The following is a 16,281-nucleotide window of genomic DNA, read 5'->3' as shown; positions in this document are numbered from 1 at the left end:
ACATAGACTTGGGAAACTTTATTTATCTATATAAGTATGTATACTTGTAAGTTGTTTAAATTCAGTCAGTACCTCACCTCCCCAAAATGCAGCACTTTTATTACAGATTTTGATTTTTGTTTCTCACTTAAACCTAATTTCTTCACTTTCATCCCCTTTCCTATACACATTTTGATTTTGTAACCTTGGATTACAAAAGGATTAAATCTAATTTAGAATCAATATTTGTGGCCTTGATTTTGATGATATAATTTTTTAGGCTGTTAATTTTTCTGCAAGTTTTTATTTAAGTCATGGAAATCCAGAACTATTGAGAATTGATCAGTTAATTTAGGAAATTTGGTCAGATGTTGTGCTAAGGGCTTAGTATATAGACTTGAATGATATTTTTCCTGCTTTCAAGTCTAGTGGAAAAGAGAGAAAAGTTCTGAGCTTTATTGTTATGACAGAGGTAAAATAGGGATATGATAGAGGTAGATTTATTATACATATATGTATCTATCTAGATATATATTATACACATACATTTGTTACCACTGGAGGTAATTTCCAGTATGCATTTATTTTAGATTGCAAATATCTAAAATGACATTTCCTTTTAGGTTTTCAATGATTTCTTCAGTAATTCTTTCTTTAAAGATTTTAAAACCATTTCACATCTACCATTCATTAGGTCAGTTTATTTTCATTGGAAAAAGATTCAGGACACCCTCATTGATAACTCAGATTAAATTATCCCTTTTACAGATAAAAAAAAGTGATGTAATAGGTAGTGTTTGTGAATATTGATTAATTCATAGGCCCCTTGGTTCCTGCTCTAACTTTTCATCTACTGAAATGATGTTGCTCAGATTAATTTTTTAAATTCTGCCTTTTGTCAAAGGTGTTCAAAATCTCTCTCCTAATTTCTCTCTTTCTCGTTTGTTTTTCTTTCTAAACAAAATCTCATTTGTTTGATCTCTTTTGTACATTATACTTCTAAGACTTTTTTTAGGAGCATGTTTCACTAAAATAGTTTTGTTTTTCTTTATATGGTTTGGTTTTTAACTTTTTTAAAATTTAAATTTTACTTTTAGATTTAATCCTCTAATAAAGTTCCCATTTTTTTAAAGAATCTAAGTCACTTTTTAAATTGAGACTAACAATATAATTTTGGTGTAATCATCCCATTATTGGAAACAACTTAAATGTGTTCAGTGAGCACAGTGGGTCCTCTTAGTAAGAGGCAACTCATATTCTTGCATTGTCTGTGTGAAACGATAGGGCATTAAGTTTCCTTAAGACATTCAGAATGATCTTAGCACACCGTATACATACAATGAAATTTTTAGGGGACATAATTTTCTTGAACTTCTTTGCTATTTTATTCCTATTTTATTCCTACTTAATATTTATTTTTAAAATATTATTTAATATTTATTTTTTCACTGTGCTGAATTTCCCTAAGGTAATATATACTAGATATAGTTTACCATCTTTTATGATAGCTGGATTTCTTTTTTTTTTTTTTTTTTTTAAGATTTTATTTGCTTGGGCGCCTGCCTGGGTGGCTCAGTGGTTGAGTATCTCCCTTTGGCTTGGGTCATGATCCCGGGGTCGTGGGATCGAGTCCCACATCAGGCTCCCTGCAGGGAGCCTGCTTCTCCCTCTGCCTATGTCTCTGCCTCTCTCTGTCTCTCATGAATAAATAAGTGAAATCTTTAAAAAAAAAAAAAAAAGGATTTTATTTGCTTATTAGAGAGAGAGAGAGCATGCATCAGTAGAGGGAAAGGGAAGAGAGAGAGGGAGAAGCAGACCCCACGCTGAGCAGGGCCTTCATCCTAGGCCCTGAGATCATGACTTGAGCCGAAAGAAGCAGTCACTTAACCAACTGAGCCACCCAGGCATCCCAATAGCTGGCTTTCTTCTGTTAATTGAAACTATTGGTATATCTTTAAGAAGATTAATAAAGTAGGCTCAGTTTGATGCTCAGGAGCTCCTTCTGTTCTTTTTAGCATGTCTTCTCCCTAGTTGCAGCTACCTTTTAAATTCCCAAAACATCCTGCTCTAGCAGCCCAATTAGGCCCACCACCTTATAGGACCGACTCAATCTAATCTTTTCTTCTTCTCCATCCTCTTCAATTTTCTTCCTCATAAATGAGGACCTGAACCTGTTTAGCTAACCTGATAAACCAATTCATGATAGTATGAGAGTTTGTCCTGGAATGTGCTAATATATTATTTGTATCTTTTGAAGAAGATGGTTCTCTAGTAATATCTTAACCTAAAGCAATGATCTTAATGGCTATCCTGTCTGAAAGAATATTGATTTGGGGGCCCTTTACCAGCTGTCATATTATCCAATATATTTACTATGTATTTACATGAATACTAACTTACAAAGTTTGCTTGATTTACTTTAGGGTTTGATGTCCAGTTTGGCAAAATTTAAATCTATTTCACTTTTCTACCTTGAAAATATACTTGAGTTTGTATTTGGCTATTACATTTCTAAATCTGATAGCAAGAAAGACAACATTAGCACGAATATTTACTGAGTATATATAATAGTCTGATGGAGAAAGATAATTAGATTCTTAAGAAGTTATTGGTCAGAATTTTTTTAGATTGTGACCAGTATGATCATCTATGTGTGCTTGAGATTTTTTTTTCTTTTCAAAAACAGCTATAATGGATTTCCAGTTCTTAGAAACAATTTATTTGAGAGACCTGAAGGATTTCTACAAACACGAAAGAACAAATTGCCTTCAAAATCAAGTAGTCCTAGTAGCCCTTCTCCCATGTTCAGAAGAACAAAACAGGTGCTTTGACAATTTTGCATTCTTCGTGTAATCAAGTATTAGAACAAAAATAAATATGACACTCATACTCCCTTAATATATTTTAATACCCCATGTGTATGACTAGATTATTCTGCTCCTCAAAGCATCCCCAAAATAATTTAGAGTAATATGACTTCAAAAAATGAACTAGTTTTCTTATGTTACCAATTTATCTTGCTTATTTTATAATACAAATTCAAGCAGAGGCTTGAATATGTATTAATTATAGACAGATTTTGTCAGGGAAATACTCTAAAAGCATATGACTTGCACTTGTTCAGCTCTCAGTTAAATAAGGATTCTTAAGTGTATAAACTTATTAATGAGATCCTTGCATTTTTTTTCTAGGAAATTAAATCAGCCCATAAAATTGCCAAGAGGTACTCTTCCATTCCTCAGATGTGGTCTAGGTGTCTGCTGCGCCACTGCTATGGACTGTGGTTCATTTGTCTGCCAGCTTATGTGAAAGTCTGTCATTCAAAAGTCAGGGCACTGAAGACAGCATATGATGTGCTCAAAAAAATGCAGTCGAAAAAGATGGATCCACCTGATGAAGTAACAATTCTTTTCAAACATGCATTATTTTATTCTAGATTTATGTTCATAGATATTTTGTTTCTGAACCCTTCTGAACTTTGTGTTTCAGGTGTGCTACCGCATTCTCATGCAGCTCTGTGGGCAGTACGATCAGCCCGTGCTTGCAGTTCGAGTGCTTTTTGAAATGCAGAAAGCTGGTATTGATCCCAATGCCATTACTTATGGTTATTATAATAAGGTAATTACTTGGATTTACCGGAGAAAGACTTCTATGATTAGATAACCTTAATTTAATTAGCAGAAATCATTGATTCAGGCTTTGGCATTGATTTCAGAGTATTAAAATATATTCTGTAAATCAAGTAAGTTTTTTTGTTCTGTTTTGTTGTGATACAATGTATTTAGATATTCTTTAGCTTGACTGTAAAGCCAATGTGCATTCACTTACACATATTATTCTACTAATTATTTTATTTTGTTGAATGAATAGGCTGTTTTGGAAAGCACCTGGCCCTCAAGAAGTCGTAGTGGCTATTTTCTTTGGACAAAAGTAAGAAACGTTGTTTTAGGAGTAGCACAGTTCAAAAGAGCTTTAAAGAAACAGGCACACTTATCACAAACAACTCTCTCAGGTAATTAAAGGTTCTTAAGGGATGTTTTTGTTTTACTTTGTAAAAAAATTAATCAACTAGTTATAATTTCAACTTCTAAAATTTTAAATAGTTTCAAAATATTTAATGATTCCTAGTTTTTATTACCATTAAGCAGATTCTAATATTATTTTCCCATTTAAAAAATACCTTAAGTCACTTTTTTTCTTTAACTGTTAAATTATCAACCTTTGGTGATCTTATTTTAGTATCTGTTAATAATTCGCTATAGTTATAGTTATTAGAGTTGTATTTTGCTAATTATGTGGCACATTCGTGTTCAGTGGTAGTAGATTACTAGCTTGAGCAAGAAACTAATGTGTATTTTTGGTATCTCTCTGAGTAGTAAAATACTGTCAAATTGTGTTCTTAAGCAGATGGCAGTGACCTGGATGCTGTTAGTCATGGCAGCATGGATAGTGGTCATGGGACACACACTGTGGAGCAGGCACCTTTTAATACGGGTTTAATCAAAGTATATGCTACTGATGATAGATCTAGTACAGGTTTGTGTGTGCTTATGTATACATTTATTATAGTACATTTTAAAAACAAGATTTGCTAGCCTGTTTTTTTTTAGATTTTAATTTTTGATGATGTATTTAAGTTCACTGTCACATTTTAATTTTATACGTTAGGCACTTGGTTTGATAATGTGTTTAATAAGTATATGCCATTTTTTTCATTCTTTATTTGAATAGAAATAAAAATCTAAAAGAATTTTTTCAGGTATTTAGTCCATGGTAATCCAATTAACTCTGGATAGCACACAGATCTTTGTATCATGTCACTTTCTTAGGATAAATTCTTCTTTATAATTATGAAAATGTTATTAGAGTTTTTTTAAAGAAGAAACTTAAAGTCCTGATCATACATATCAACATCACCTTCCTGGTTTTAAAAGTGTATTATGTTTCATGTCCGATAGTATCATTGAGGGCAGCTGGGTGAACAGTGCACAGGAACTCCCTGTACTGTATTATTTTTGCAACTTCTTGTGAGTCTTAAGCTATATTAAAATTAAAAGGTATAATAAAAAAACTTGTAAATACATATAAGATTTGTAGCATTCTAGCAGTGAAGATGCTATTAATTTCATTAAATTATCAGATATGTACCTAAGCTTTCTCCATGAATTAAAACTGTCACACTTAAATTTATTGAATAATTCTGCCCTTTTCATTAGCACATTAAAAAAAGATACACGACTTTTAAAAAAAATTTTGTTTGAGAGAGAGAGCATGCCCCCAACTGGGGGGTGGTGTTTAGAGGGAGAGAGAGAAGCAGACTCCTCGCTTGAGCAGGGAGCCTGCCACAGGGCTCAACCCCAGGACCCTGAGATCATGACCTGAGCCGAAGGCAGACACTTATCTGACTAAGCCACCCTGGAATCCCATGAATTTTGAACAGAATATAAGAGCCACCTCTTAACAAATAGAAATGTTTAATTTAAAAATCCAGGAGGGTGCCTGGGTTGCTCAGTTGGTTGGGTGTCTGCCTTCAGCTCAGGTCATGATCCTGCAGGGATCCCGGAATCAACCCCTGCATCAGGCACCTTGCTCAGTAGACAGTCTGTTTCTCCCTCTGCCTGCTGCTCCCCGTGCTTGTGTGTGTGTGCTCTCTCTCTCTCTATCATATAAATAAATAAAATCTTTTAAAATAATAATAGTAAATTTAAAAATCCAAGCATTAATAATGAAATATGAAGGCTTTTGTGTCTGCATATGGTGACATTATTTTGGTTTGTCTCCTCTTTTGCCCACTTTTAAGAGTTAATAAGTATAAGCAAATTGTGTTGAAATGTAATTTTCATAGTTCTTCCTTGGCTCATTTTATTTTTTTGATCATGCAATGTGAATTTAATCTGAGTTATAGTAGTCATCCTCAAGCATTCTCTCTTAAAAATGGAGAAATCGGGGTTTTTTAAGTCTCATTTTTATTTAAGTAATCTCTATACCCCATGTGGGGCTCAAACAACCCCAAGATCAAGAGTCACACACTCTTCCAACTGAGCCAACCAGGCATCCCTCTATGTTTTGTTTTTAACTATGATCTTTTGAAAATCTATTATAAAGCAGTGCATAATCTAATAAAAGGATGAATTTCATCAAGATTATCTTCCTATTTTTAAATTTATATTTTCTATAGAAATAGAGCTGAAAGATACGGTTTCTTTACATAGTTCTTTGTAAACATTCCTTATATAGTCTCCCTCATAAAATCATAACTGCTTTGTGTGTTATACATCTGGAGACTTGAATTCGAAGCTAGAAGATTAGGTGATTTGCTTAAAAACATGTCTGTTGGGGATCCCTGGGTGGCGCAGTGGCTTAGCGCCTGCCTTTGGCTCAGGGCGCGATCCTGGAGACCCGGGATCGAATCCCACATCAGGCTCCCGGTGCATGGAGCCTGCTTCTCCCTCTGCCTGTGTCTCTGCCTCTCTCTCTCTCTGTGACTATCATAAATAAATAAAAATTAAAAAAAAAACATGTCTGTTAAGACAGAGAACTAGGATTTAAAATCTTATCTTTTGATGCTAACCTAGTGAAAATAATTTGCAGAAAATTATAGAGGGCCTCTTGAACAGAACAGTGTATTAGAAGTTTTCTTCTATCAGTGCGTTTGCCTTTCTTGGCAGTAACACTAATTTTTTTCTCATTCCCATGTATTTGTACTCAAGAGCAATTCAATAATTATCCAATTGGATTTTCAGAAATAGTGTTTACCTATCAATAAATTTAAATAGACCCATTTTCTTTGGTAGAATCATTTAGACATTTGGCTCCAGTGATCTCTGTGTGAATATTCTGTTATGAATTCCATGCAAATTTTTCTTCTGCTTTGTTTAGTTGGAACTCTGACTTTCACCTAGAAAGGTCATAGGCCTAAAGAATGTCTGGTTTGTACCTTTAGGAGCCCAGACAATAGTGCGAATATACGTAGTCACTTTTGACTACAGTACGGAGCCAAAAAAAAAACTATTTTGAGATCATCTCTTTCTTGCATTAATAGAGATGGTCAAGGAGGGCTAACAAAATAATACTTTCAGCTGGACATTATCCAGAAAGTTTCTCATAAGTAAACCTGGACACTAATATGTTGCTCCTAATTTCAGTTATTCTCAATAAAGAAGTTTATGATATAAAAAGAAGAAGAAGAAGAAGAAGTTTATGATAAACAGCATAGGAGGTTTTTTCTCTTTTTTCTTTTTTTCCTAGGTGGCCAGTCTGATCTTGGATATAATTCATTATCTAAGGATGAAGTTAGAAGAGGGGATATATCTACTGAGGAAATTCAAGAAGAAAAAGATAAGAAAGGAAGTGATTCTAGTTCCCGTAGGTATTATTTAAGTTGATATTGTATAAATTTGTGAACTTCTATTTCTTTTTCAAAAATGTATTTATTTTAGAGAGAGCATGAAGGGGAAGTGCAGGGCAGAGTGAGAGTCTTACCCATATTCCACTCTAAGCATGGAGCCCGGAGGGACGGCTCAATTCACAACCCTTGAGATCACGACCTAAGCCAAAAACAAGAGTCAGACGCCCAAGCCCAATGGACTGCACCACCCAGGTGCTCCACTGAATTTCTGTTAACAGAAAATACCAGTGGCTTTAAGTATAAAAGTACTAATTTTATTTTCTACTTTCCCATTGTAACTTCTCTTTCCTCCCATTATAGGCCCTCTTCACCACCTAATGTTCCAACACTCCAGTACTTCCTGTATAAAGTGTATAACTAAGTGGCACAACACTCTCCAATCAATTACTACTCTTATAGTAGAAATATATATATTTCTTCAAACAGTGGCTTTTTTCTAAGATTTAACAGTATTTTTATTGAATACTTTTATTAATGGTCTGTGACTTATCTCCTACACTCCACCTTGCCTACCTCCATCAAAAGCAGTGTTTCACAACCAAAGAAGAAATATAAAATGTAGGTATGGACCTCACGCATGACCAGTACTTAGTAATTTGATAACACACCTTGAGTCCTCAAATAAGTGGAATCATTTACTCATGATCAACAAATAGATATAGAGGTGTTTGGTATTTTCTTATTACCTATTATCAGATAAGAAATATTTAGAACTAAAAGCTACTTCTCTTTATGCCTTCTCTAATAGCTAAAAAAATAAAAGCTAAATAGCTTCTATATAGCTTTTATCTTAACAATTTTGTTTTAATCTTTACAGTGTCAGAGAGTGAGAGTACGAAAGGAAGTGCTGACTGTCTTCCTAAACTCAATTATCAAAGTTCTTCCAGTATAGTTCGCCTCAGTGGTACAAGTAACAATGGTGCTGATAAAATGTCAGGAGAAAGCACAGGTGAGTTGAATAATAAACCTCTTTTATGTGCAGAATATCTTGTATCTGTATTTCTAGTGAATTTTTAAAGTCTTTATTTTCCAGAATTATTTTTTTGTATATTTGTGTAGCCTCTCATTGTATAGCTTAGTAGCTTGAATTCTATATTTTATGATATACTCTATTCAAGCTTTTGTTATAACAAAGGATAAAGACAAACCTACAAGCCACATACTGTCTCTTGAGTTTGGACTATTGGGACTTCCTGGAAGGGGCAAATGGGAGCAGGTGAGATAATCCATCTGAGGGTACCTTACACCCTTAATTTTTAAATGAAGCATATAGTTCTTTAATCTTCATTATTGTTCCTGTCTTTTCAGAGGTAAAGGGACAGTCCTCAAGATAGTTTAGATAGTAACACCTAATATTTTTTCTTTTCATACTGTTTTTTGGGGCACTTGGGAGGCTCAGTGGGCATCTGGCTTTTGATTTCAGCTCAAGCAACAGGCTCCTCACTCAGTGGAGAGTCTGCTTGAGATTCTCTATCTCCCTTTCCCACTGCCCCTCCCCCTGTTGTGCTTTCTCTAAAATAAAATCTTTTTTTAAGTGCTTTTTATATATTGTTTTATGTTTATTAATACAGCAATGCTTATATTCATGAGGGGTATTAGCACTATTTATTTATTTATTTTTTTATTTATTTTTTTTTTTAAATATGGAATGCTTCGCGAATTTGCGTGTCATCCTTGCGCAGGGGCCATGCTAATCTTCTCTGTATCGTTCCAATTTTAGTATATGTGCTGCCGAAGCGAGCACTATTAGCACTATTTAATGAGAAAACCAAGCCATAATCTGGCTGTTGGCAGATCATGTAAGTTATCAACTAGTTAATGGAAAAGTCAGTTTAGGATTTGAGATAATATGTGATCTCACAAATTTTTCATCAAATCATTTTTTTTAGGGTTAAATAGACATAACATTCAAAGTTTTTGTGTTACTAGTCTACCTATATAATATTTTATGTTGGTATTGGCTCAGTTCTATATCATGTGTAATCTAAACAAATCTTGAAGGATTGCGCTGTCAAGGCTGTTTATAAATGGCCTTGTTACAATGATATTTGTTATTCTGCAGCATAATTAGATAGGCCTCCAGCTCAGAGGTAGGCAAACTATGGCCCGTGGGCCACATTGGGCCTGCAGCCTGTGCTTGTACAGGCCCATGAGCCAAGAACGGTTTTTACATTTCTAAATGATTGGAAAAAATTAGAAGAGGAATAGTATTTTGTGACACATGAAAATTACAATGAAAGACAAACTTCAGTATTCACAAAGATTTATTGGAGTACAACTACACTCATTCATTTACATTCTGTCTGGCTGCTTTTGCAGTCCATCAGCAGGGCTAAGTAGTTGCCACAAAGACCGTGTGGCCTACAAAGAGTAAAACGTTTACTGTCTGGCTCTCAATAGAAAAACTTCCCCTGCTCTAGCTCTAAAAAAAAAAAAAAGAAAGAAAGAAAGTTAAACTGTAGTTATCTTTGCATTTCTTCTTGGATCATTGTTACACCTTAAATATTAAAATTTTTCTGGGGATCATGGAATTGCCGTGCAACCTACTCATTGTCTAATTATAACCCATAATAACTTGCCTTTGGTAGCCTTTGCCTTATTGTTCTTTCATTATTGTCTATTCATGCTTGCCTTTTTCTGAAGATCTACTTATATGACCTCTCTATTTTAATATGATTGTAAACCATCCTTTGATCCTGACATTTTGTCATAGTGATCAGCAGCTGACTCATCATCTGGCTTTGGTTACCCTTTTATGCTTAACCAATTGGGTTTTAAAAGCCTATGATATGTTTCCTAAGTGTGAATTACAGTTATTAATTTACCTTTAAGATTTTGGGCTTGAAAACATCCCATCTGTTATGGGATTATCACTAACTGCCCAAGACTGTATATGGGATTTCTAGGAATACTTATTTTCCAATAACTTTTTTCTTATATACTAGTACATGCTAGGATTCAAAGCATTTTTCAGGTTTATGTTTCGCAGTATAATGTACAGATATTTTATATCACTGTATACTCATATGTGTATATGTGCGTGTAGTTATACATGTAGCTGGCTAGCTAACTATATATCTGATAGCTTCCAAAAGATATTGGAGTGGTTTAACCAAAGATGTTTGTGTTTGATTGAATATTGAAATAAAATCATTACCCTATAGTTATTCATGATTATGTTGAAAATTTAACATTTTTATAAATGTATATTGAATCACTGAGAGTTGAACCACAAGAAAATTTACTCTGAAATAGAACATGCTGAAATAAAACAGATATTTTTCTAAGCCTAATTCTGGTTTTGGTTTGTTTTAACTTTTTATCTTCAGCTACCATATTTAACTATAGTATATCGTATTATAATATATTATACTGTGTCATATATTCTGAGTTGGTCTTTTGGTGGCAGTTGCTTCCCAGCAGACAGTGTTCATTCAGTAGTTATTTCTTGAGCTCTTGCTATATGTAACTGGATGTCAGGTGTTTCTTGGGGATATGATAAGGAATAACAAAATAAAAAAAACAAAATCACAGTCCCTACCTTTATGGAGAAAGCAGGTAGGAGAGATAGGAAAACATTAATCAAATAATCAAGTTAATGTAAAAATGCTCAAAGATTAAATACTGTGAAGAAGGGCTGTAAGTTTCTGCAAGAACATATAATAGAAAAATGTGTCCTGGGTTTGAGGGGAAGTTGACCACGGTCAGGGAATACTTCCTTGGAGAATATGGTTTGAGTTTAGATCTGAAGTCTGAATTGAAAGCAAGTAAGGACAGGGGTTGCAAAGGAGGAATTGAGAGCACTCCAGGCAGAAGGAAGCAATCTGTGAAAGGCTATGTGGTAAGAAGGAATTATAGAATGCTCTAAATCTGAAAAAGCATTAGTATTTCAGCTAGGAATTCTCTCAGCTGTAAGATTCAGAAAATATTATTAACAGTCACTTAAACATGTCAAGATTTTTTTCTCAAATAAAAAATTCAAAGGTAAACAATTGCTCAAGATGTTAGTTCAAGGGCCTTGCCATCAGTTCTCTGGACCCAACCATATTTATAATAGGGCCACTGGCAACTTCATGCATCATCTGTCTGTGCAAGGGAGAAAAAATGGAAAAGGGGACCACCATCCACATCTATCCCCTTTTATCTGGAAAGCAAAATTTGTCCAGAAACCCTCAAAAACTACCACTTTAATATTACTGATCAGAATTATGTCGTAGAACCTCCTGACCCAAGGAATTTAAACAGTTTGTGGCTCTGTGTTAAAGGAATGCAGCATCCAACGTTGTCTGGTGGAATTAGCATGCATAGGAACCTAAGTTTAGGCTAACTTAACTGCAAATAATAGCCAGATAGTATTTTAGGCCTTGCAGACCACAGACAAGTCCTGTCACCTGTTCTTCTTTGTGGGTATGCGATTGTAAATGTAAAAACCATTTGAGCCTGTACAAAAACAGTCCACAGGCCAGATTGGGCTCAGAAGCATAGTTTGCCAACCTCTGGTATAGTTTGATAACCAGCTTTGTCTTAAGGCATAACATGGTTTTGACTTTGCAAGAGGACCTCCTCACACACACAGCTATTTAAATGCAATCCTAGAGTACTGTCTTAGGGTTATGAGATTCCTCCAAGTCTTTGATGGATACTAAATCTGTCAAGCAGAAGGTTTTAAAAGCATATTTTGGGGTTTTTATTTCTTTATTCATAAGGTAATAAAGAAAAAAATAAACTTTACCTTTCTGCTGTGCTGTTTTCCTTGTTAATGGTATATACTTATTACATTATTAGTTTGTAGGCTTTTATGGTCTCCAGTATTCCCTTTTACCTCCTATCCTGTTACTTAAATGCATCACATGGCAGGAAAATGGCACATTTTTAGTAATTGCACTCTAGTTCTGTTGGATATAAATATAAAAAAGAATAGTTGACAATACCATATCTAGACTAACACTTTAGAAGAGTCCCACAAAGGTGGCTCAGTTGGTTGTCTACCTTAAGCTCAGGTCATGATCTCAGAGTCCTGGGATTGAGCCCCACATGGGGTTCCCTGCTCAGTAGGGGTTCTGCTTACCCCTCTCCCTGCCTCCCCACTTGTGCTCTCTCTCAGATTAACAAATAAAATATTATAAAAAAAATAAGACTCCCACATAAGGACAATTAAAGTGATCAGAAATCTAGCTTTCTGCTTTCAGCATTGGTACCTAAGTAATTTGGCAAAAAGCAGTGAAAAGTTTCTGAGTAGAAAATAGCCATTCACATTTAACTGGTATAAACTTGTAAACCCATGTGTGAAATAAAGGTAAAATTACTTAGCCACATCTATAGTCATAGGATTTAGAGTTTGGTTTTGTTTGTTTTAATTCTATTTATTCATGAGAGACAGAGAGAGGGAGGCAGAGACATAGGCAGAGGGAGAAGCAGGCTCCCTGCAGGGAACTGGATATGGGACTCAATCCCAGGTCCCCAGAATCACCACCTGAGTCAAAGGCAAATGCTCAACCACTGAGCCACGTAGACATCCTAGATTTAGAGTTTTTTAAAGTAAGTTTTATATATGGGTAAAGCTAGCAAAACTGCCTTTTATTTGGTTTGGTTTAGTGTTTTTGGTTTTGTTTTACATTTTTCTAGGCAGAAGATTCAGGATCTCAAGGTTATCTAGTTCACAATTGTACAACCATTGTTTAATCAATTTAGTGGAATTAATGTAAATTTTTTATTAAATATAAAAAAGGTGCATTTAAAAAAATTTTTGAGTACACTGTTACATTAGTTTCCATGTACAGCATAGTGGTTCAACTTTTCTAACTGTATGCTGCACTCACCACAGGTATAGCTACCCTCTGTCAACATACAATGCTATAATAATATGACTGACCATGTTCCCTATGCTATGCCTTTTATTCCCATGACTTATTTATTCTGTAGCTGAAAGCCTGTATCTCCCACTTCAAAAAAGGTAAATATTAATCTTAACTTAAAAGTTTTAAAAAGCAGTACATGCTATGTCTCAAAGCATATCCTTTATAGTTAGTCATGTCTGGATTTGAATCCCACTTCCATCACTTAAGGACTGGGTAACTTTGGGCTAGATAATTCATCTCTCTTAGTGTCAGTTTCTTCTCAATCCATAAGTTTGTTGGCATGATTACAGTAGATAATGTAAGTAAAGTGCCTAGTTATAGTATCTGTTAAATAGTAGGCGCTCAGTGAGCACTTGATATTATCATTTTCATTACTAGTATTTTAAATATTTAAGACATCTTATAACTGCACATTACATCTTTCATAGCTAAAAACACTTTCTTTGTTTTTCAGAAAGCACATCTAAGCTGCTCTTACTATCATCTTTTGAGGGTACAAATGAAACAGGAAATAGTCAAAGTAGATGCTTCAGGAAAAGACATAAAAGTGACAACGAACCTAATTTGCAACAGCGACTCTCCTGGGGAAGCAGAAACCGCAATCTTAGTGGAGGAGTGCTGATGGGACTTATGCTCAATAGAATCAACCAGGAAGCAAACCCTGGAGACATGGTTGAAAAACTAGGAGCTGATGCAAAAATTCTTTCAAACGTTATATCAAAAAGCACAAGACCAACTAGTCTTGATATTGGAAAACCCCCTTTAAGATCAAAAAGAGACAGTCTAGAAAAGGAATCTAGTGACGATGATACACCTTTCGATGGTTCTAATTGTTTGGCAGATAAAGTGGATTCTCCTGTTATTTTTGATTTGGAAGACTTAGACAGTGAGACAGATGGATCAAAAGTGGGATACGTTGCTTCACAAAATCCCAAGAGGATTCAGCGTATGAGCAGCAGCTTCTCAGTAAAACCTTCTGAAAAAACGGATGTTGCCACAGGATTTGATCCCCTCTCTCTTTTGGTTGCTGAGACTGAACAGCAGCAAAAAGAGGAAGAGGAAGAGGATGATGAAGATAGCAAAAGCGTTTCAACACCATCTGCCAGGCGTGACTTAGCCGAAGAGATTGTGATGTATATGAATAACATGAGCAGTCCTTTGACAAGCCGCACACCAAGCATTGATTTACAACGGGCATGTGATGACAAATCAACCAGTAAGAAAAGTCCAACATTTGTCAAGGCATGCAGGAGATCTAGCCTGCCTCCTCATTCTCCAAGGCCAGTGAGACTTACCAAATCTAAAAGTTATACAAAAACTGAGGAGAGACCTCGGGACAGACTCTGGTCTTCTCCAGCCTTCTCACCTACTTGCCCATTTAGGGAAGAATCTCAAGACGCATTAACCCATTCATCACCTTCATTTAATTTAGATACACTGCTAGTACCTAAACTAGATGTTCTAAGGAACAGTATGTTCACTGCTGGGAAAGGAGTTGCCGAGAAAGCCAGCAAATGGTATTCAAGATTCACCATGTATACCACATCATCTAAGGTAAGTTCTGTTCATGTTTTCTACTTTCCCTTTTACCCTCTTCCACCACTGAAAGTTCTTTCCTGGCAACTTCCTGGCATTTTTATCATGCTCCTTAAACACAACTTTCCCAAAAAGGACTCTTGGAATGCATGAGGTTTCTAAGTATCAGAATTTGAACTTGAATAATAACTTGAAAAGGAAAGAAAATTCACTAACTAAGGTTATGTTTACAGTTCAGTTTTGAAAGAACATGATTTATAGCTGGAGTAAAAGTTAATGTTATATGAAAATGCTTTTCGAGCTTATTTCCTTCAAAATGCACATTTTTTTCAGGAAATATCTAGCATGCCTTCAAAAAATTACCAGCTGACTGGATTTTTCCTCTAGTTAGGATGGAGTAACTTGTGATATATCTATATACATATCTCCTAAGAGCAAAAAAGCTAAGTGTAATATAAAGTATCTGTTTAAAGTAATCAGAGAATTGCTCAAACAACTAAGAAGTCGAAGGGCAAGATGCTAGCAGAGAATTGCAGAGATGAACCAGAAGTTCTACAGCTGCTTTTCCCCTGAGGCCATTTGTTATTCTGAGCACAGAGCAAGGGTTTGCAAATCCAGGTTTGGCCTTAAAGGACTGAGGAGAGGTAAGGGGGCCACAGAGCTTTTGGAATCTTGTGGATCTGGAAAGACAAAATTGGAGACTTGAGGGTCCTCAGATACTCCAGTTTTTTACCCTTTAAGAGCCTTTTCCAAATACTGATACTGCATGAGATAGGAGGCTAAAAAGGTAAGCGGAAAGTCTCTGACAAGTTTTCAGCAGTTTCATGGTGTTGGGAATAGAGTTGCAAAGAGTTCATAAGTTCTGAGTGGGAGGTGGGTGCAGGTGGAAGCTAGTGGAACTTTGGTAAACACACCAAGCCCTTTGTTAGAAGTCCTGCAGAGCTATGCCTTAGGAGCATTGGCAAACCAGAGTTGGACCGAACCTGACCAAACTGCATCCTAGGCTTGACTCAGCTCAGCCTGTGATAGATGAAGATGATCAGCCTTTATCTAACACAAGAAAGAGTGTGTCCTCTCTGGAGGCATGGAATATCATCTGGAGTCCTTATAATTTTTTATATATAATTTTTTATATTATTTAATTAAAAATAGCTATACCAAGAGACAAAACCGTAACTAACAAAAGAAAAATTCATGTGATCCAAGTATTTAAATTAGCAAGAGACTTTGAAATAATTTTACTATGTTCAAGAAAGTCAAAGGTGAAGAAAAACAGCAAAGGTAGAAAATTTCCCCAGATAATTATCTATTAAAAAGAATCAAGTATAAATTCTAGGACTAAAAAAGATACGAAATTAAGAATGAAGTAGTTGAATTTAACAGCAGACAAAACACAGAAAAAGATAGTTTCTAAACTAGATAGAAACTCAGTTGAAAATATCCACTCAGAAGCAGATTGGAAAACAAATGGAAAATTAAAAAAATGAATGTGGGATTTAG

The 16,281-nt window shown here is 35.1% G+C and overlaps 1 protein-coding gene and 1 non-coding gene across 15 annotated transcripts in view; one reads left to right on the top strand and one right to left on the bottom strand.

Annotated features, from left to right (window-relative positions):
- DENND4A (DENN domain containing 4A) overlaps positions 1-16,281 on the top strand; it is a 135,994-nt gene that overhangs the window by 99,307 nt on the left and 20,406 nt on the right. For 5 of the 14 annotated variants that reach the window (XM_072738848.1, XM_072738845.1, XM_026009521.2 and 2 more), the window contains exons 16-23: positions 2,666-2,801; positions 3,171-3,377; positions 3,469-3,597; positions 3,850-3,991; positions 4,384-4,515; positions 7,228-7,344; positions 8,205-8,336; positions 13,700-14,799. In XM_072738848.1, the coding sequence (XP_072594949.1) occupies positions 2,666-2,801; positions 3,171-3,377; positions 3,469-3,597; positions 3,850-3,991; positions 4,384-4,515; positions 7,228-7,344; positions 8,205-8,336; positions 13,700-14,799 (2,095 nt within the window). The remainder of the gene's footprint in view (positions 1-2,665; positions 2,802-3,170; positions 3,378-3,468; positions 3,598-3,849; positions 3,992-4,383; positions 4,516-7,227; positions 7,345-8,204; positions 8,337-13,699; positions 14,800-16,281) is intronic. The other 9 variants (XM_072738852.1, XM_072738850.1, XM_026009693.2 and 6 more) reach the window with 2 other exon arrangements.
- Positions 9,025-9,131, bottom strand: LOC112918326 (U6 spliceosomal RNA). Its single transcript, XR_003234668.2, has one exon. It is a non-coding gene; the product is annotated as a U6 spliceosomal RNA (small nuclear RNA).

This window comes from Vulpes vulpes, chromosome 15, assembly GCF_048418805.1.
Source record: "Vulpes vulpes isolate BD-2025 chromosome 15, VulVul3, whole genome shotgun sequence".
In the NCBI taxonomy this organism is placed as follows: domain Eukaryota; kingdom Metazoa; phylum Chordata; class Mammalia; order Carnivora; family Canidae; genus Vulpes; species Vulpes vulpes.
Note: the sequence above shows the minus strand (reverse complement) of the source record. Positions and strands in the feature narration are given on the sequence as shown.